The 23,562-nt window shown below is 35.3% G+C and overlaps 1 protein-coding gene across 1 annotated transcript; it reads left to right on the top strand.

The window, feature by feature from the left end:
* The first annotated feature begins 1,955 nt into the window (after positions 1 to 1,955).
* Positions 1,956 to 18,871, top strand: LOC149793298 (cathepsin L-like peptidase). Its single transcript, XM_089967276.1, has 8 exons — positions 1,956 to 1,980; positions 9,370 to 9,500; positions 10,018 to 10,123; positions 11,139 to 11,297; positions 14,668 to 14,791; positions 16,332 to 16,432; positions 17,583 to 17,854; positions 18,445 to 18,871. Exons 2-8 carry the CDS (start codon positions 9,370 to 9,372, stop codon positions 18,542 to 18,544), a joined length of 993 nt encoding a protein of 330 aa, XP_089823402.1. The 5' UTR covers positions 1,956 to 1,980; the 3' UTR covers positions 18,545 to 18,871.
* The last annotated feature ends 4,691 nt before the right edge of the window (positions 18,872 to 23,562 follow it).

The following is a 23,562-nucleotide window of genomic DNA, read 5'->3' on the forward strand; positions in this document are numbered from 1 at the left end:
AAGATTTGTTGGGAAACTTTATCCTTTATAGATACATAAATCGACTACCAAAGTAACGTTAACGTCTTGTTAGATTATATTGTAACAACACTGGGGAGGGATGTCTCTAAGCACCCTCTCAAGCAATGAATGTAGAGTTCCTAAATTTGCTTTTACATAGAAGTTTCTGTGCATTACACCGCTACACTATTACATCATTACACCAACACGCCATTACTGTGAAACGTATGATATAACCAAGGGAGTCTGCATAGCACCTTCTACATAGCAATTCAGTTATCAAGACAATTTTTTACATTTTAAGACCTTAGAATGTTTAACGGTTTAACATCTTAACATTGATAATAATAACAAAATAGGCAAAAACTTTAACGGTCCTTTAATATCAGCATACAAAATAATGACTACTTGCTATACAAGGCGAAAACTTTAAAGGCCCTTTCTTATCAGCATACAAAATAATGACTGTTTACTATCATAGCCAACTGTAAAGCAACGATTCACTCTGCAATGAAAAGTCCTGGTTTCATAGTTGTGAATAGATTCCAATAAATAAAATATCAAAAGAAATGTTGCTATTCAATTGCGTGTATAAATAAAGATATACTTGTAGCAGTTGTAGAAATAGGGACTGATTTAGCTTGGTTGTATTTAGTGTTTTCACCACAGCAATACAATAAGGTTATAAAGTCCCCGAGGCAGATGGCAATCGGAATGCCCATTTATTTACCTTGTAGAAAGATTCCTTTTATACCGGACATACAATCAGCTGGTGTGCTCCGAAAACAATGTATACAATAATGATACAAGATAGAGCTGGCAGTCTGTTCTGAGCATGTACAAGACATTTTCTTAACACATTAACTCCTGGAGGTTTTTGTCTTTTTCGCCTGAAATTCTAGTAGGAAACACATTTTGAAAGCTATTTCTGAATACATCCGAAAACACCAACTTCCAGGTGATCTTCCAATAACATACTGCCTAGTTGTGTTAGAAACATCGTTTTTCATTGGCTATCTGGCTCGCGCATAAGCAGAAGGGTAAAAGTTGTATTTTTTAAAAAAAAAATTGTTGCTAAACGGAGCCATTAATTTTGTATCGAGACCACTCTTTATTCCAAATGCCCATCTTATCCTACTTTTTGCAAAGGATAATCTGTCTGTTTGCAGTTCATACCGGTTTGCCTTAGATCTGAGTCCAAAAAGTATAAAAATCCGGACACAAAATCAGATTTCGACCACGGGCGAATTTTGGGGGGAAAAAAATCGGGTCCGAAAAATGAGGTATTTCCCTCTGTATTTTGTAGAGCAAATTGAAATTCCAGATTATTTGGTATAATTATAGAGCTACAACTGTCTACCTTTCTATAATACCACCCATTTTAGTGTATCTTGCATGACCATGACGACACAGAGCTTGGCAGTAGGCTCCTACCTCCTGCCACGTTAACTCGTCGCCAGGGGTTAATCTGTTAATGCAGTGGCCCAAGTGACATTTTTGAAAGGGAGCGAAATTTAAATCTATCTTAAATTATGAAACAAACTGAAAAACCGCTAGAAAACATCTGATCTTGTATGGGCGACTATATACCCTTTCGCGGGATGAGGGATCAAACCCCGGATGGCAACGGTGTACAGCGGACTCGTTACTGCTGCGTATATTGGCCCTACAAAAGCGTTCTCTGACAATCCAACTTAATACAAATATTTCTCTACATAATTTCGTTCCAATAATTACTCAATAAATGAAAGAAAAATATTTTTTTTTGTTTATCAATGAATATTTATCATACTGGCCTATTAATCTGAAAAGTTGGGTCAATGTAAACGACGGAGATGATTTCATCTTATCACATGATAGACAGCTGGCATGCCTATCTCTAATCTTATGGGAATATGACGGTCACGTGCCCAAGCAAGTTAAAACCCGAGCGGCTACCAATAAATCGTTAGTTTACTGAACAGAGAACTACAGAACAAGGTAAGGACATATCAGCTGTATGTGTATGATCATGTAAATACTCATATATGACAATGGGTTGTTTTCACAGTCACGATTGTGTACGCAAATACCCACAATGCAAAATGAGCGTACCTTGTGTAGCCATTCCGAGTCTCTAACAAATCTTGATCAATGCGAGTTATCACGTATATTCAAGATACAAATCTGATTTAATTATCGATAAGGATGTTTACTTAATCGACATGAAACATGGATTATGCTTGAATTTATGTGTCCCAATAGCACGAAAATATAAATAAAACTGTAAGTTACCTGGCTTATATCAAAAGACAGAAAAGTGAAGTTGAACCATAATCGAGCATATTGTTATCAAATATAAATACATTTTTTTTATTATATAAACAGACAATATTGTCTTTTTTAAAAATATTTTGTATGATGTTCCTAAGCAAGTCATCTTGAAAGAGTATTTCCGGACAATTATCTTCGGATACAATAACTGTTACGGAAATAAAAGTTCGTAGCATGTGTACTATGCCAGAACTTTAATGAACAAATACTTTTCGCGAAAACATGTCCTTGTGCCAAAGACAGTTGACAAACCAGTTTTAATAAGTACGGTCAAATATTGTATTTGTGGTGGAGACGATGGACTTATGGTGATATTGAATGTAACGGATAACCGTTCAAAGAAGTTTTATCATCAGTGTATTAAAACGAAACATTTGCCTAACGGAGCATGACTTTGTACCGAACGTCAAAACCGAGTATTCTTGAAATGCTTTTAGAAATATGAAATTATATATTAATGATTGGTTTTTAAACTTTGACTATAACTAAATGATTGATTTCAGCCCATGTAAAGTGAAAATCATTGCATGTTTATACTTGTTAGTGTATCTATTTGTTTATGCATCTGTTTATTGATTGATCTATTTGTTTATGAAAGAATAACAAAGATGGTTGAAATGTCAATGTTTTACCTGAAGAAAACATGGGGAAGTCAAGCATTTGGTATCGTGCGGCTGACATGCTGACAGAATGTGATACATTATTATATCCTTACGCACAAAATGAGACTTGCCTTCATAGTTATGTAGGAAAAACAATGTTGTTAAGAACCGGTTTGAGAATCAATATGGCGGATATGGAAATACACACGTTTTTTGACGTCAGGTGAAAACAACGGATAGAATATCAAGTAATACATTTGAGAAGGGACGGGGTGGGTAGGGAGACCACAAGATTTTGATAGAGTGAGCAGCCTAGAATTGCATACAGGTACCAGTGTAGTACAGTAATTTGAATTACTCTACCTGTTCATATAACAAACATTTTCTACCTGTAGAAAACGAAATAATCGACAATCCTGGTCGACCGTAAAGTATGAAGGTATATGTAGTGTGGTCCCTAAAATCGTCCATTTGAACAACAAGACTTCATTTGAACATATATGAAATCGTACACTGTCCTTAATTCTAAGTGATCGGAGTAGCTGGATTACAGTATAGTAGTTACTAATTGGTACAACTATTTAATGAACTGCCATTGAAAAAAAAAACATCTTGGTACTTATTAAGTTGAGAAATTCCGTATAGACCATGATTGACAACAATAAGCGACCGTATATTCCCAGTATTACTACTTCTTGGCCTCGTTAGAAATAATACAGTACAAAAGTCTATTCTATTTACTATGTTTATGAACAATGTTTTATTAATTTATTGTTTGTTTATTTAATCATGTCTATTACACTCCCAACAGAATACGTATCGGGTAAAATATCTCGAATAACACGCCACAAGGGATGATTCCATTGCAAACAAAAAATAAATGAACAATACATTTTTGAGAAATTTACCGTTTTATCTGTAGAAGTGAACGAATTATAATGATGCACTTTGAAAGTTAAAATGGCGTTCGTTCTTATGTTTCTTAACTTTCACCAACTTGTTGAACGATATTTTTAATTTTACATCTGATTACCGTTGTGTTTCTTGTTTAGGCTTTCCGAAGTTGTCTCCCCTTGTAATGCCATGGTCAATTTATCTTACCCAATGTATGGCTATTTTGGAGTTAAGTTTCGAAATCAAACGAATTGTTTTTAACACATGGGGCGGCAGGAAATCTCAGAACACGCTTAAATGTTAACTACAATATCAAATATAGACGAACTACTTATATTTATTGTCTTTGCCAATTGATATATCTAAATTTTCTTACTCCTCTAAAAGATCGGTTATATGTATCTAACTTATATTTTCTCATTGTTAAAGACATGTATTTCCTAAAAAAGGTGACTGGTAAGTCAGATTTTGCTTATGCTGCCTGCGGCGAATAGCACAAACATTGACTAGCCAATATGGATGCCCAATGCGGTAACAAAATCATGCTTCATGAATATGAATGTATTTCATCTACAGCTTGATCATGACTCTTGGATATATAGGTCCCTTATCTATAACTAGATCATGTTCCATGGATATATACGTCCCTTTATAAGTAGACCATGTCTCATGGATATATACGTCACTTATCTATAAGTAGATCATGTCCCATGGATATTTTGGTTGGCATCCGTTAGTCTCGAGAGACGACGGAAGTGCGCCCATGAGAGATATCCAGGTTGGTGGTTGTGCAGCGTCTGCTGTGGCTATGTAGTCCAACACGAGAGTGGCAGTCCTTGCTGCTGTTGAAGGTTGTGTCTGGTGTTGGTTGGAGCTGCTCCTTCTTCTTCTGCGATCGTTTTTCATCAGCTAGCAAGTGTATCTTGTCCTCGCCGGCTTTCAGACCAGTGATCAGATCATGTCGCCAGCTTGACCTGTCTAGAGCGAGTTCGTCCCAGGTGTTGACATCGATGTCAAGGGCTTTCATGTCGCGCTTGCAGACATCCTTGAAGCGGAGATGTGGCCGTCCGATCGACCTTTTGCCAGAGGCGAGTTTGGAATAAAGAATGTCCTTAAGGATCCGTCCGTCATCCATCCGACGTACATGGCCCAGCCATCTGATGCGACGTTGGCGGAGGAGTGTGACCATGCTGTAAATCTTGGCACGTTCAAGCACCTCGTTGTTTGTTTCTCAATCGCTCCTAATCTTTAGAAGCTCTAAGCGCTTTACAACATTAGACAACACTTATAACATAAAAAAAACATATATAATGATATGATATATAATGATATGATTACAGAAACAAACACCATGAAATTAGAAACATAAAAAAACATGCTGAAAATATTTAAGGTAGGAAACATTATTAGGTCTTTAAGTTTGTTTTTGCAGTCGAAATAAGTGAGTTTTAAGAGATCTCTTGAATGGGATCACTGTGTCTTTGTGTCTAAGTTCAGTGGGCAATTCATTCCACGTTGCTGGGCCCTGGTATGCAAAAGAACGCTGTCCATATGACTTTGTTTTCATAGTGGGAATAATGAATACACGATTGTCAGAAGAGGAGCTTAAGTATCTTGCTGGTGTGTAAACATAGGTGAGGTCGGATAGGTATGTTGGACTGGAGTCCAACAGTGAAACGTAGCACAGAGAACAAATTTTGTGTTTGATTCTGGATCGAATGGCTAGCCATTGTAGGGTACAGAGCAGCGGGGAGGTGTGCTTTGATCGTGGTACTCTAAGTATGATCCGAGCAGCTGTGTTTTGAACTTGTTGAAGTTTCTGGAGTAGATACTGAGATGAACCAGACAGAACTGAGTTGCAATAGTCCAGTCTTGAAAGTACTAATGAACACACAAGTGTGTTAGTGGCATCAACTGAAAGATATTTGCGAATGTGACTGATGCGTCTCAGCTCAAGATATGCAGCCTTGCATATGTTCATGACATGTTGGTGCAATGTGAGAGTACTGTCCAGAGTAACACCTAGGTTTCGTACTGATTGGGTGAATTTAGTGTTGGTGTTGCTGATATTTATTGTTTGAGATAAAGAATGTGAATGAGAAAGTCTTTGTGTTGTGATCAGAATGGCCTCAGTTTTATCATTATTCATCTGCAGCTTGGTACATGTCATCCATGATTTCACAGCAGAAATGCACCTCTTTGCACCTTGGATGGTAGCATCAACTTCAGTTGGGTGGCTAGATTTGTATATTTGGGTGTCATCAGCGTACAATTGGTGAGACACTGGATGATGATCTATGACACTTAAGAGCGGTTGAGTGTACAGAATGAAGAGAACAGGTCCAAGAACAGACCCCTGTGGAACACCACAACATAGATTAACTGGGCTGGAGTGTATTCCATTTGAAGACACAATTTGTGTCCTGTTGACCAAGTAGGACTTGAACCACAGTAAGGCTTTATCATGAATACTAAATAAATGCTGAAGACGGTGAAGTAATATATCATGGTATATTGTGTCAAATGCTGCAGACAAATCAAGGAGGGTGAGGACTGTAATCTTTCCGCTATCCAAAGCATAGAGAATGTCATTAACTACTTTTAGAAGAGTAGTTTCAGTACTGTGGCAAGGGCGATATGCGGATTGTACATTGCTAAAAAGACTGTTTGAATTCAGATGAGATACAAGTTGGGATAGAACAAGCTGGGATAGAACAACCTTTTCTAAGATTTTTTATATGTTCTTTAAATCGTTATGGTCGAGTGTTGGTTTCTTCAGCAGAAGCTTTACAATGGCAGTTTTGAAAAATGATGGGAATTCACCAGATGAGAGAGAGAGGTATTAATAACATCAGTTAGTGAAGGCAATATTGTATCTAAGCACTCAAGCAGCAGTGATGTTGGAATTGGATCAAGTTCACATGACTTTGGTGCACTCTTCATCACGATAAAACGTACGAAATCCATAGAAACAGGTTCAAATGCTGCTAATGGTTGCCGCTCAAATTCTGCATCCCAACTGCATGGTGCCGACGAGTCAGCTAAACTTGTGGTGTCAAGCTTATCTTTAATGGTTTGTACTTTGTCACGGAAGAAATTTGCAAACATGTCCGGAAGGTCGACTGGAGAGAAGGTAGTTGGAAGTGGTGTAGATTTGTTCCTTGACATTAGCTTGTTAGTAATCTCGAAGAGCTCTTTGCAACTGGAACTTTCCATGATCTTAGTAGTGTAGTGGGCTGATTTCGCTGCATGGACTATATTTGTGACATTCTTCTTAGAGGCCTCATATATTTGCTTAGTCTGGTGGAAAGCCAAAGCCTCTCAACTTTACGGCGGTCACTTTTAGCAGTGCAAACCTAGTCTCTAACACTGCGATACCATGGAGAACACTTTTGAATTGATACTCTGCACTTGGTAGCTGGGGCATGTTTGTCGAGCAATAAGCGCAGGCAGTTATCGAGTTGTTCTGCTCTAGGAGGTAAGCAAGTTGTTAGGTTTGCTTGGATGTCATGCATTAGTTTGGTAGATCATGTCCCACTGATATATACGTCCCTTATCTATAAGTAGATCATGTCCCATGGATATAAGCAATATACATCCTTTATCTACAACTAGGTCAGGATTTATTGATATGTATATCCCTTATTTACAATTACTGTACTCACACACCATACTGTTTTTTCCTCTTCTAATTATAAAAAACAGCATCAAGGATATAAAAGCTATACAAAACTTAATAATTTCATTCATCAATTTTGAATTTCTGACCTGATTTTGTCAGGAGGACTCAAACACTGTCAGCATGTTAGAGTTTCGAATCAAATTGGGGGTTTTGTTAGTAACAATGTCGCCATATTTGCATGGGCGAGTCTATGTTACCAAGCAACATGTTTGATGTCATTCGCCGTCTTTGATAGTTTCAATAATTTCGACAATGTTTGACATTCGTATACAAGAATTCATCTTTATTTGTTCAATTATTTTTATTTAGAATTTTTAAAACTGGACATTGCAAATATTGGACGCAGACGACATAGCTTTTACTCAAATGGACTGTTCTAGAAACCAGATAACGACGGTGATCAGTCTGTCTGCTTCTTTACATTGAGAGATTCAGTTTGGTTTAAAACGGCAATAAGTAGAGAATATTGGGGACCCCTTGCGACAGTCATATTAGACAATAAAAATTAATGAGTGAAATGACAAACATTTGTGCATTGTTTGTCCTTGACGCTTCGCTTATAAAATCAGTAGGGGGTACAAACGAACTGGAGAATGTGCAAATGCCATAGCTGTGTGTAGTATTCACACGAAATGTGCTGATGCATATTTTGCTTTTAACTGGAAGAGTTTATAGGGAACTAATCAAACAGAAGAAATACACCAATATGAACGGTTGAATAAGACTTCCTTTGATGCTTAGTTACTGATGAAAACAGTTTCACTTCTAACAAGAGAAAACATGCCCCGCTTTCCTAACTGAGAGAGAGAGAGAGAGAGAGAGAGAGAGAACTGATTTGACTAAATTACCTTAATTTATACTTCTATTTATATTTAAATATCATATCTTACTGTGAGTGACGAGTATCGTGTTGTTTCTCAATTATTTTTTTCAGATATAAGCATACTTTCAATTTTAAGGTGGTATAATTTTTTTTTATAAACGACTCATCAGAGTTAGTATTAATACAGTTTCTTGATTTTCTGTAATAAAAAAGATAGCATCGCTTTTACTGACTTTGAATATTTGAACTGTAAGCAACACAGTTTTTAACTTTTGCATATTCAGAGTTGACCTAGTTTAATTATATTGCATGAACCTGAATTGTCTCGTTCCGATGTGATTATTTACCATTTAGTCCATTTTGTTTACTGGATTATTTATTTATTACCGGTTCGATAAACCAAAAGAGGTCCTTCAATCACTTCCGTATTTGCGCGCTTGCGAGTATATCTGTGTAAAAAACAAAATAACTGGTAGCTTGTTGGACATCGAGACCTAATGTCCATCACCTTTCTGTCTGCCACTAAATATAATCTGCAAATTCAAAAGGTCATACCATCCAGCACTATTCAGCTATTTTGTATGATATTTGCTGCATGCATTAATTGTTAAATCTTAATTTACATGGACCAGGTGTCAACATAAATAACGAGTAGAAGTGGTTTTCTCTTCTCTGACGACAAGTCAGTTAAAAACACGATAATATTTACCGAGGATGATTCAATGAATAAATGGTTGAATTTTGATACTAATTCTTCAGCAACTTCAGAGCATTGGTATAAGAAATAATATCGATAAAAACTAAGTGTGTAGTTATTAACAATAGTTACCCTAATGCTTTGGCTTTCATTTGTCTGCGAGGAAACTCCAAACAAGGTGGAGTCTAACATGCGATAGCTAGAACGATGGATCAGTTCGACATACAGATACTTTGGTTGAGTTATATATGAACTGGGTCCAGGTTCGCATTAACATTTTCCCCTCTGGTTTAATTATTTATCTATATGCTAATACAATTGCATACGACAATTATAGCGCATTAATCTTCTCGTTTAGATGTTACGCGTTTTTCTACTGGCTGGTCTTGTGGTCCTAGGGCTATCATTCAACCTTGAGCTGGACAATGAGTTTGAGTTATACAAGACAACGTACAACAAGAAATATACCCCAGAGGAGGAACCTATGAGGTAAGACATTTATGGACATGTAAGTTTGCTTTGCAGGTCATCATCAATTTTCCGAAAAGCTTCTTTTTCATATTCGTAAAACTTATTATACGCATGTACGTTGAAAATGTTTTTGTTTTATCCCATTTGTACTGCACTGTTAGCAAAAGAAAGTCAACGTGACCTATTTTCACGTTCCACAAGGAACCCATTGAAAGTAGGTTCCAGTGATTATGCTGAACTGCATTTCTTGTTCAAGTGACTATAATAATTGTTTAATCACTCTCTTGCGGGACAGACGAGACGTAAAATTTCGCTATTTTTGTTAAAAATTTGTTTTTTTATTATATTTTCATAAGTTATTTTGTGTTGATTTATATATCAACCAAATTTTAAAAAGGTAAGAGTGGGGTGTGCTCTAAGTGACTTCAGCTAACTAATTATATTTAATTTTTGCTGGATGTTTACAATGTAATCTATACGTTGAAAGTATTGCACTGTGGTTAAATTTTTGACATCAGTTTTGCTATGTCTTTAGGCGCTTTATTTGGGAAGAGAACCTAAAGCGTGTCCAGCAGCATAACCTGGAGGCGGACCGTGGCGTGCATACTTACTGGCTTGGAATGAATGAATATGCCGATATGGTCAGTTTGGACATGCCCCCAGTAAAAGACTATGTGCTACAAGAACAGATTTTTGACCCAACTGCAAAAAGTCGCTGATATAAAAACAAAGCTTTTTGAAGATGCATTTTGTAATGACTAATAGCAAGACATGAAAAATCTGTAATAAAAAATAAAGACATCACATTTTATCATGTTCTGAGATCATAACAGAGATCTTAAGTCCCTATTCCTATAGATGATAGATTTGGCAAATGCCGATTTTCCATACAAGACCACGAGTAATACTTATCAAAGTTTAAGAACTTAAAATTCAACGTTCCCCGCCATTGCCTTGGTCGTAGAGAAATGAACATAGGCTTAGCTATTTTTCTCATTGTCATCAGGAATAACATAATTTCGGTCTTCTTATCGAAGTCAAAGTCAGGGTAATGTGTAATTTCTAGTTCAAGATAAATCGTATTGTTATCGCTACGCTAGGGAATATTGTGCATGTCTGACATTCCATCTTATGTCAATAGCTTCATCTCGTTATGAAGTACAGTTCATTGGCTGTCTATATGATAATCACCATATATAAGTATTTGGCTCCCTCCTCTTTGGCCCATAAGACGGGTCAACGGTAAAATGCATTAAATGTTTATTTAAAGTGATCAGATGCAGTTATGAATACAGCATCTTCAATTAAATGGTACACCATTACAAAAAAGTAATTGAACTTTTTTTTCGCATTTATGTAATAATGGAAAATGTATTTACGTTCCTTTCTCATACACTGTCTTCTGTATTGCAGTATCATAAACAAAACCTGAAGTTGTATGCAGTATGAGCGAAACTTAAAAATTCTACCGAGACTGAGTCATTGTGGCCTATATTTTCTTTTCAATTCACCACTTTGACCTAATGGTGAAAATTGCAGTGAAATTTGTTCTGTACTTTCTCATTAATTAGCTGCTATTTAGTTTCACTGCCTTCTAAAGCAGTATATTATTATTATTATTATTATTATCTAACCTCTGTCGTTATAAATATTCAGACCTCAGAGGAGTTTGTTAGGACAATGAATGGATACAGACATGATCCATCCAAGACAAACTGTGGAAAGTTTACATTCCCGAGTAACTTACGGTTGTCTGACCTTCCTGCATCGGTCGATTGGAGGACAAAGGGGTACGTCACGCCAATCAAGAACCAGGTGATTTCCATATATTACGTATTATCACATAGTTGGATACACTTTGCACCCTATTGTGTGCAGTTTCATATTTTTGACATACAGGTGAACATATCACTTTATGTGATTCTGATAAGCCTATGAAATTATTGTGCAGTATTATCTTTACAGATTGGCTGCAATCGTTGGAAAACTTTTTAACCCCGCCATCTGGAATTTTTTGTTTCATTGAACATTTTTGGCCGCCAGTGTTCGATTCGACACATAAATTCAGTATTATTTCGTTACTCATTTGAGATCCTTTGTATATTTTATAGATTCTCAGAAAGTTTTTATTGTACTTTATTATGTGTCCTAAGCTAATTGTCCTATAATCAGTTTGTATTCTGAATGAGTCCCAGTATTTGATTTGACATGCTGAATTTTTCATTTATGGTAAATGTGCCATATTCGGACTACTTTGGCAGTTGTACTTATTGACATATACACAACAGCATATCTGACTTCAATATTTCCCGAATTAGACAAATATTAAGAGAACTTATATAATGAAATTTGACTATGGGTTTCACACAAAAATAATAAATAATAGAAGAAAATTTAATTTTATCCATCCAAATCAAATTCTATCGACCAGGTGGATTATTCTAACTACAATAAGTTAGCACTTCTGACGTCAATAAGTGGGTAATTATGACCGATATGACATATATATTAACTATTCACTTCTGATATATTATTTGTATTGATGATCAGTTTTAGAGTCATTAGGAAGCCATTTCTTAAAGGGTTACAAAACATATTTATGTATGAATCAAGTAGTTGAGGTGGGGGGGGAGAGAGAATTTGGGGAAAGAAAGAAAGATACTTTAAAATTATAAGTTCATATGGAGTCGTAGACAAATAACAAAAGCAGCAACATATGAGTTGATGTTTTTAAATTTTATGTTTTATCTGAGCTGATTGCTAAATTTAGCAATGACTATTCTGCTCTGCTCATATTCCACAGTAGTACTTTTCGATGATCAGCGTTAACCAGATGCTCAATATGGCTTGGGATGAATCCGTGCATGTGAAACTTGTAAAAAGTATTATCATTTTGTGTCTACTCAGTACTTTCTCAAATATTTGACATAAAACATAAGCAAACTGTACACATGATATTGAGGATGATTTTAACTGTCTTCAAAGCTAGACTGATAAATTTCCCAGAATTACTGAAAGCCGCATGTTTCTATCGTATTCGACAGCTCCTGATGGCAAGAATAGAGCCGCTTTCTATAGCTGCAATTTAGTAGTGCGCCGGACTCATAACCCATGAATCGTGTGTTCGATACCAGCCAAGACCAGCCTGGCCTGGCCGCCTTGGTGTATCCCTGGGAAAAACACACCAAGGTCCCATTTTCTCAGCATGATATTGGCAATCATGTGTTAAGAATATCGTTAAGAAACAACCAAAAATCAACCTGATGACAAGAGAGAGAGAGAGAGAGAGAGAGAGAGAGAGTAATAATACGATTTGTAATAGGAATGCCCATTTGTAATAGGAATGCCCATTGTAATAAGAAATGTCCATTGTAATAGGAATGTCCATTTGTAACAGGAATGTCCATTGTAACATGAATGTCCCTTGTAATAGGAATGCCCATTGTAAAAGTAATGTCCATTGTAATATGAATGTCCGTTGTAATAGGAATCCTCATTTGTAATAGGAATGTCCACTGTAATAGGGATGTCCACTGTAATAGGGATGCCCATTGTAATAGGGATGCCCATTGTAATAGGAATGCCCATTTGTAATAAGAATGTCCCCTGTAATAGGCATGTCCATTGTAATAGGAATACCCATTGTAATAGGAATGTCCACTGTAATAGGGATGTCCATTGTAATAGGAATGCCCATTTGTAATAGGAATGCCCACTGTAATAGGGATGTCCATTGTAATAGGAATGCCCATTGTAATAGGAATGTCCATTGTAATAGGAATGCCCATTTGTAATAGGAATGTCCACTTTAATGGGAATGTCTCTTGTAATAGGAATGCCCATTTGTAATAGGAATATCCACTGTAATAGGAATGTCCATTGTAATATGAATGCCTATTTGTAATAGGAATGACCATTGTAATAGGAATATCCACTGTAATAGGAATGTCCATTGTAATAGGAATGCCCATTTGTAATAGGAATGACCATTGTGTTCGAATTAACCACTAAATCACTTACATAATCATGTACACAAAGACAAGCCATTCTGCATACAGACTGGCAAAATACCTGAATAGCACACAATATGTCAGTGGTCCTAATTATCCCATTGATCCTAAATGTCAATTTGAATCAAACCTAAATGTTTCCTGTACTTTTCTATATTGAACAGAGTATACCCATATTTTCTCGCAAATTATGTACCGGCAGAATGAAATCTATACTTTTTCAGGCTATTAATGTATTTAAGCGAAATGATGCAGACTCCAAAGCGACTGCAAATAATGACGTATTAGTAGCTGGTTGCTTGTTATAAGTACGATACTATCGATACGAATTCTGTGAAGAAACTGGAATCCCAAATTAATCTTCTTTCATAATTGTACAGTGAAATTAAAACAATATATTTTTCTACGATTGCTATTATTATTATTATTATTATTATTATTGCCCTAAGGAGGGTAACACTTCAGGATATTTATCAGTAGGCAAATCTGTTGACTTCTGATCAATATTTCGATTTCAAATAGAACGATATTTCCTCGTTCACCATGCTGTCATAAATAAAAGATTACATGGAAAAATTCTAATTCCAGTGCATCCCTTACAGTCTTGATATTTGAAATTTACTCAGATTAAATGAGATGGAAACGTCTGCAATTTTAGTGTTGAAAAACAGTAAGTATACGTGAACAAACAAAGCTCAGTTAACACTGTTCTTCATTTAGAAAGCTGCTTCGCTGGGGATGATTGAAAGCCTTCTCCCTTATTCTCTTGTTAAATATTAAGACAAATCGTTAGTAACTGGATCCACGGACCAAACTATGACATTGCATAGCGTGAAGTGTTGCGCTGTGTTGCATCATTTCAACTGTTCAATGTCATCGAAATTAGATGAAATCTTTGATAATAATAATAATAATAATACAAAATAAATAAATAAATAAATAAATACATAAATACATAAATAAATAAATAAATAAATAAATACATAAATAAATAAAATACAGGTGACTATCTCTGTATTGATATGATAATTTTGAGAATAATATGTTCACCTGATTCTAATTGATTGTAAAATAGGCTGATTCCTAAAGAGAGGTAACATATCGAAGGGACCGGGATGTCCAATCACTGTATTGAGAGTGTGAATGATGCAAATGCTGCTTTTCTGTTGCTATAGGGCCAATGTGGGTCGTGTTGGGCCTTTTCAGCAACTGGATCCCTCGAGGGACAGCATTTCAATAAGACTAAAAAGCTGGTGTCCCTTTCGGAACAGAATCTCGTAGACTGCTCAGGGAAAGAAGGTACTTAATTTTACAGACATAAGAAGTATGATGTATATAACTCAGATGGGTATGTGGGAAGGTAGACATACAAACATACATACATACATACATACATACGTTGTTTTCTGACTAAACATGTCCAAGCAGCCACTATTAATGACAGTTCATTTGCATCATAATAAATTGATCTTATAAAACAATTTTAACTGATTAATTGATAACTGTCTAAACTGCTGTTTATTGTCATTGCTACGTTTTCAACATATGCCGTTTGAAAATTTAAACCTGTTTTTTAGTCTCAGCAAAGTTATAACTTTGTTATATATGTCTGCGATTTCTACACATTTAGTCGAAATATCAACCGATATTGTGCTTTATATACCGACGAGTAACCTACGCTAGACCGCGGGATTCGACCAGCATTGTGTAGCCGCCACTTTCCTATAGTAATTGTCTTATTTAAAATCTTGCTCTATTTACCCTTTTAACCAAATGTCTCTGACGTATATGTATCGTAAGTTATTCTCAGTTTGTTGTGAAAAGGTCCCAAGAAGCCACATAGCAAGGCACTTTACTCCAATTGATTCGACATAGCAAGGCACTTTACTCCAATTAATTCGACATAGCAAGGCACTTTACTCCAATTAATTCAGCACTAAATAACTAGCTTATGTTGCTGTGAAGTAAAGCACTAAGACGAAACCAAATTTTGACAACATAACATTTGAGGAATTAGATGCTTTATATATATATATATATATATATATATATATATATATATATATATATATATATATATATATATATATATATATATATACACATACATACATATATCAATGATCAGCTTAAGAGATCACAAGTGTGTAAAAAGCAACAGGGCAAATTGCATACACTGCCCTCGGAATAATACAGTGATTCTGAGTGACATACTAACTTCACACTTATGTGGTCGTGGGGTCGATCCGAGCGCAGCACATATAAGTACAAATTGCCATACATCTAAAGATGGTGGTTTTCTTCCGGTTCTTCTTGTTCCTTTGTCTTAAGTCCACTTTAAGATCTATATACGTCGTCTATGGATTGGACGTGCGAGATTTATGTACGATATATTTCAAATGTATTAGTTTGAAACCGAATAATCAATTATTTTTTATTTGGTTGGTCATTGACACGGGGCTTTTATATATCTAAGTTTTGCAAAAAATTAGTACATTTATTTTAAATGGTCAGTAAAACCTGCATTTAAGAATTTACAGAAGTGGCAGCTACTCAAGTCTATCCGAACGTTAATATAGTAACACTGAAGAGTAATTGCTTGGGTGACTATTTCGGTATTGATATGTTAGCTCGGCCTTGGGAATGGACTGTTCTTTTTTCCCCCCTTTAATATACAAAATTGAGATTATAACATTAACGTTTTTCAGCCTATCAGTGTTAGTTGTTCAGGATAGTTGGGCATAGAGGTTGTCGTCCCTTATCAACTTCGACTTAACAAAATAGAAAATTTGAAATATAAATTTCATTTCGCGTACATATGATACATTTTTGTGACCAGGTAATATGGGCTGCGAGGGAGGCTTGATGGACCAGGCTTTTCAGTACATCATCATCAATAAGGGCATCGATACTGAAACATCTTACCCATACAAAGCTCGGGTATAATCTCTCTCTCTCTCTCTCTCTGATATACACGTGTGTTTCCGAACTCACATATTTGATAAATCATAGTTCTGTGAGTCATTGATATGTCACCTTTATTTACGAAATAAATATGCACTAATTACGTAAGCAAATATGATAGGTTATTTGCTACATAATACAGGTAAATATGGTTGACAATTGACTAGTTGCGTAGTACATATAGCCGGCAATAGGTTAAATTACATAAGTAAATTTGGCTGGCTATTGACTAAATTAAGTATGTAACTGTGGTTTAATATCATCTACATTACGTAGCTGAAAATGCTTGGTAATTAGTTAATAAATACTGAATCGATTCGTTTTATTTCATCTCGTCCACGTTAGCAAAAGTGAGACACAGTTATCAGTTTCTTGGTGATGATTATAGTGGCATTAGAAACAACTAAGATTATTTTCTGTTTTTAAAGTTTTGATTCTGTAACATGAATCATATTGGAATTTGCACTGAGCTAAACAAGTAATAGTTCGAGGAATCCATGTATAATGATAGCAGTCTACATATATCTTCTGTTTGAAATATGCTTTTTGCGGTTTATCGCAGTATTTTAGGATATTTTTGCCATTAATACTGTTTGAAAAATAAATTAACTCTTCCTATAATGCCGCTTTTAGGTCGTGTTTCATGGGAACTATGTTAAAAGGATAGAAAGTCGAAGTGATTCACACTGCTGTCTCCGAAATCTATCGTATCGTTACTCATGTCCATATCACAAATTCCACAAGGGACTCCTATCAATCACCAACTCCCATTTCTTTCTACACCATCACCACCACTCCTTACTGAAATTTTAAGTTATCACCAGTTGCGAGTGCTGGAGATATCTAAGTCACTTGCCTTTCGCAAAGTCACAACAACAAAAATTATAGCCTACATACAGACCGTGACCATGGGGAAAGGCCATTTAAAAAGGGGGCAAAATATGGCAGAGGATTTCTTTGCACCCGTACTTTTGTCACCTTTCATAAGGGAAGAGAATTATTTTTCGCCTGGCAATAAAGGATATATGAACAAACGGATAGGGTTCGGGGGAGCAACAGTTCTAAGTTCCACGTGATCCTGAGTAGCATGACCTTTGGGTTTATGTCAGTATATTATATCATTCAGAATCAAAAGTGCAAGTTCTCACAAGCGAATGTGGGAGCCACCGAAGTTAGCTGCAATGATATCGAATCAGGTAGTGAAGCGGACCTTCAGAAGGCTGTAGCAACGGTGGGCCCCATATCAGTTGCAATAGACGCCAGCCACAATTCTTTCCAGCTGTACAAGCATGGAATCTACAGTGACCCACAATGTAATCCTCAAGCTCTGGACCATGGAGTTCTAGCTGTAGGATATGGAACTCAAGGTGGCAAGGACTATTGGCTAGTTAAGAACAGGTCAGTCGGAATTATTTGATAGTTTGGTCTTGTTCTTCTGATTTTGTCTTCTTTGTTCAGTTTTGTTTGTCTTCTCTGCATTTTGCCTGTATTACTGTCTGTCCGCCCGGATGTATGCATGTGTGATTGTTCGGTTGGTTGGTTTGTTTCTTTTATTTCTTTTCATTGAGCTATTGGAACACTTGTACTACAATTATGTAATTCTACTTGTCCACATATGCATGCCTGCTTTGTTAGATTACGCCATTTGGTTAATTATTGGACCCTTTCGTAAACAATCAGAGATATTGTAGAAGAAATTATTTAATGACTCTATTCCCATTATATATCTATCTATCTATATATATATATATATATATATATATATATATATATATATATATATATATATATATATATATATATATATATATGTGTGTGTGTGTAGTCGGGAATATAATAGGTATGTAACAGATATAGTCTGCTACATGCATACATACATACACACACACACACACACATACGTATATGCATGCATACATACATACATACATACATACATACATACATACATACATTGACTTAGTTTCTTGCATTTATTTATTTTCCAGCTGGGGAACAAGTTGGGGTATGCAGGGTTACATCATGATGGCCAGAAACAAACACAACATGTGCGGCATAGCCACAAAATCCAGTTTCCCCACAGTGTAGAATCAATGACTCAACAAGGCAATTCAGTCTGACTTGTTAAAGCATGAGATAATTTTTTGTGTCGTTTGTCTTTTTATGTAAGATGGAAAACGATGTTTATTTCTCAAATTTTCGGAGTGTTGGTGTAAGAATATGTAGTGATTAATCCGGTGCTGCGGTGATTGTGTTTTTGGAAAGACTTATTTATACAGGAAATTAATAAATAACCTAAACACCTGAAAAAAATTACATTTTTTGGCTCCTGAGATAACAATGTACCTTGAGGTTATATTCATTGTCTCATGCCAAGTTGAAGACTGTTGAATATACAATAAAAGTTATTTTTCACGCACATTGTTGCTTTTTAATAGCCATGATAACTATGATTATGTTTGTTTATGCTGGCTGTCATATCTCGTCTACCAATGCAAATATAGTATCGCCATATACCATGAAACTGGTATAATTAAATAACAATAGAAATGAAAACTTAGCATTCTTTCTTTTTTTCGCAGCAGTTTAGGTTGTATCAACGATTTGTCAAAATACGTTTGACTTTAAGATATTTTGTAAAGTTTTGTTTCCTAATTTTTGTTTTAGTGAAGGAACGTAATTTAACAATTTTCCTAGAGCAGAAAAAAAGTTTTACCAATAAAATATTTCTTTCACTCTATGTTTCTTTCTCAATGTCACGAGTGGGGTCCATCAGAAGAAGTACGCAGATTGTTAGCAATGAAAGACATTATCGTCATTACCCTTAGTCTGAAATAGGTCTTAGATGAGTGTCACGTGATGATCGAACGAAGTTTAATATCAAGACAAATTCTGCCAACAAAATGGTAAAACATTGAACATAAAATTTACAAAAGAGGACGTTAATTCATAAACAATAATTTTCCGAACTTTCCCTGCCTCTGCCCCCAAGATGAAGATGTGTCTGTAGTACATCAAAACATAGCAACATACAAACGGGCAATAACTCTTACAAAAGTAATGAAAGCACGACATTGCTGGGTGACAATTATATGCACCGCGTATCCCTGAAATCAGTCAGTACGTATTAGACTGACTGCAGGCAAAAGATTGTCATATGGTACACCCATTTGAAAACCAAAAAGGTCAATAGCTCTTACAAAAATGGTGCGAGTAAAATAATTGAAAGGACACGTTTTACAAAAATGGTGGACTACAGTTTTTGCAAAAGAAATACGGCGTCAAATACGATAATAATATCAGAGGAAATCGTTTCTTTAAATTAAAAAGTGAGAATAGTTACAAGACACACATCGCTTTTAATAATTACTACAAGGTGGCTAACTCGCGCTGTCCGAAATCTGGGCCCTCGCTAGTTCCTTGCTTATTTTCTAGTACCATCCAGTTCAGGACTCATGATATTAATTCAGCTCCCATAGAAAATCTATACAAGCACCGTGCTATTGAAAATTTAATAACTTTAAATTTCTCAATGCTCATCATCAGACCTATATTTATCAGTATTGACACATCCTTGATGACAGCTTCTACATATAGAACACCATATGATCCGCGATATGTTAGGATGTACATGTGATTGAAACACGTGTTTTCTTTTCTTCTTCAAAGAGTCAGATACTCCTTTCAGTAATAGATTTTCCAAATTCATTTTTGTGAAAGGACTGAAATTCCACCAATATTATTTGAAGATGTACCTAGAAAATGTTCTCAAATGATTTTTTTGCCCAAACTTTTACTTTCATTAACAATCAACAGTGGACAGCCTCACCCAAACATACACTATTTTATCTTCACCCATTTCCACACTGGTTCCCTTTTTCTCATGTGATTAGTATCGTGGCTCCTATAAACACTAATACCATGTATCACAATGAATGACTCAATCCAAAACTTTTCCCACATATACGTTAAAAGTACGAATATATTTCTGATCATTATGGCTTCAATTGATGGACTATATTCATTGCGTAACTTGATCTGCAATATGGATATGACTACAGGACATGAACTGATTGACGATATATATATATATATATATATATATATATATATATATATATATATATATATATATATATATATATATATATATATATATTCTAAAACAGATGTTTCGAGGACTGCCCCATACCAGCTGCTTTGGCACATTCCGCGTTGATGCAATGTTACGGATTTAGGATAGTTACATTATATAACAGACGCAAGATAAGGTCGTTATAAATAACATACAAGTTACAAGTCATATACTCTCTTCTTTAGCTGGTGATAAGAATGGCAAAAACAAAATAAATATACTTACAGTTTTACATCCTGAATTTCCTCAAAATGTTTTTTCTTAATTCAACAACTTTTCCATTTGATCTAATGAATAGATTTTGGTATTTTTCTCGATTCTAGGAAATTTCGTGATTATTGACTGGATTTGTATGTGACGATTCCACATGAAATACATGAGACTTAATAAGCTAGGGAGAAGCGTGTTGACATCTGCAAATGTGTTTCTGTTTCTGTCATTGAAAGTTTGAAATCATAATGTGGGAAAAATATGAAGTCTTTCAATTGCAATTATCAAAAAGACGCTATGGAATTTAATGCTTATTTCATTTTGAGTGCAGTAAGGAGGATGCAATTGCACTTATCATCGAAATTACAGCACAATTTCGAAATGTGTAATCCAGATTGAAAACCTATGACATGTCTCATGTAATTCGGATTTGCAGAATTAAGAAAAAACATTCTGAGGAAATTCAGGATGTAAAACTGTAAGTATATTTATTTTGTTTTTGCCATTCTTATCACCAGCTAAAGAAGAGAGTATATGACTTGTAACTTGTATGTTATTTATAACGACCTTATCTTGCGTCTGTTATATAATGTAACTATCCTAAATCCGTAACATTGCATCAACGCGGAATGTGCCAAAGCAGCTGGTATGGGGCAGTCCTCGAAACATCTGTTTTAGTTCATTCAGAAACAAATTTAAACAACCACAACGTAAAGAGCCTCTTACGCGAGTGTACATGATTTGTGTACAAACCAAAAGTGCTGGCGTCTGCGTCCATTGTTCAGTATGCGAGTTCAGTATCGGGTAATACTGAATGATTCTGACAATGTAAAGTTAACGGGGAAAAAAATGAGCATATAATAAATACATATACACATGACTTCAACTGATGGACGATATTCAGTGCATGACTTGATCTGCAATACAATCATGAACACGAGTCTTAACTGATGAATTGTATTTATTTCATGACTTGATCTGCAGTATAGACATGGACACAAGACTTGAACTGATGGATTGCATTTATTGCATGACTTGATCTGCAGTATAGACATGGACACAAGATTTCAACTGATGGACTGTATTTATTGCATGACTTGATCTGCAGTATAGACATGGACACAAGACTTCAAATGATGGACTGTATTTATTGCATGACTTGATCTGCAGTATAGACATGTACACAAGACAACAACTGATGGACTGTATTTATTGCATGACTTCATCTGCAATATAGACATGAACACAAGACTTCAACTTATGGACTATATTTATTGCATGGCTTGATCTGCAGTATGGACATGGACACAAGACTTCAAATGATGGACTGTATTTATTGCATGACTTGATTTGCAATATGAACATGAACAGAAGACATCTTATCAAGATTTTAGTCATGGTTAGAATTGCCCCCACCCCCCTTCGTTTGTAGAAAACTTCCACAATGCAAATCATCTAAAACACCAAACGTAGCTAAATTTTATTTCAGCTTCAGTCTCACGAGTCTGCGGAATTATATTCATTTGAGGAGGATGTTTAAGTGGAGGGACTTTGTTTATTAAAATTACTGAGGAATCGAATTTTTTTAAGTAAATCTAAGGATAAAATTGTCAAACACTTGTAACATAAAGATAGGCATATCAGAGAGAGAGAGAGAGAGAGAGAGGCAGCTGTTTAGAATCTGACGCAAATATAGAATTACGTCTTGTTATAATTTTTTAGCCCCTGGGGCACATGCATGGAACTGTATTGCTACATTTTATATTTTTGTGACTGTTTACTTACTAAATAAGGAGAAGAAAACAGAACAATACTGCAATATTGTTTGAATTGTCTTGTTAAAATGTATCCAATCGAATATTAAAAATATAGTAAGCATGTTTGAAAGACAGAATCTTCGATTTCTTAAATATATATGTATAAATTATCACTTTAAGTTCAATGCATCAAAGCTTTCTTGTATTAAATGGAAACTTAAAATTAGAGAGATTGAATGCAATAAAAGGATTGGTCTTTATGTATAAAACTGAATGTATTTAATTAATGTTAGTCTGCGAACTATGACATGACATTTGCTTGGAATTAGACTGTCGATTTAGTAAGTAGAATGAAAGAGAAAGGGTCACTAACTGGTTCAAAACCTATGTTCTGTTTAAGTAGTAAGGAAACATTCCACTTTTCTGTGACTCCATATTAATTCTATGCATACGTCCAATAAAACATTTTATTAAATTTTGAAGCTAAAGAGTATATAGAATGTAGACAGATGGATGACACAATTGTACAGGATATATCTAGACCTCACCCGCTTGTCTGAGGGTTGCACAATATCTTTCATACAAATGCCAGATGCCTCATTCATTTTTTCAAGAGTATATGTTTAACAATTTAAATAGTGTGTAAATATAAAGCGGGTATGTAATAAATCGAATACCTTTGTTTCGAGTAGTGATGAAGAAATCTGTGTTTTATACTAAATGTGAGTATAAAACGTTGCTCTGGTTCTCGTAATGTCACGCTGTTGTCATGAGTATTAATGGATTCGTCAAGAAATTCATTTAAAGACTTCAACAGTTCTACAAGCCTTGGGATATCAACATTAAGTGGAAATAAGTTCGCGTAATAGCAGTTATTGTGCCATATTCATTTGCATGTTGGACAATGCGTGTGTCGTGCTGGAATTTCACATGAATAGTCTAGGAAATGAATTATCTTACCTTCCATGATTTTGGAATATCAAAGCCAGAAATATGATGCTAGT

The sequence above is a fragment of the Sinohyriopsis cumingii genome, chromosome 8 (assembly GCF_028554795.1).
Source record: "Sinohyriopsis cumingii isolate HCF-2022 chromosome 8, ASM2855479v2, whole genome shotgun sequence".
Taxonomy (NCBI): Eukaryota; Metazoa; Mollusca; class Bivalvia; order Unionida; family Unionidae; genus Sinohyriopsis; species Sinohyriopsis cumingii.

Coding starts and splice junctions, on each gene's coding strand:
- LOC149793298 (XM_089967276.1), top strand. CDS start 9,370: ATGTTACGCGTTTTTCTACTGGCTGGTCTTGTGGTCCTAGGGCTATCA. Junction 10,124..11,138: donor TGAATGAATATGCCGATATG/GTCAGTTTGGAC, acceptor ATAAATATTCAG/ACCTCAGAGGAGTTTGTTAG. Junction 16,433..17,582: donor CTTACCCATACAAAGCTCGG/GTATAATCTCTC, acceptor TATATCATTCAG/AATCAAAAGTGCAAGTTCTC.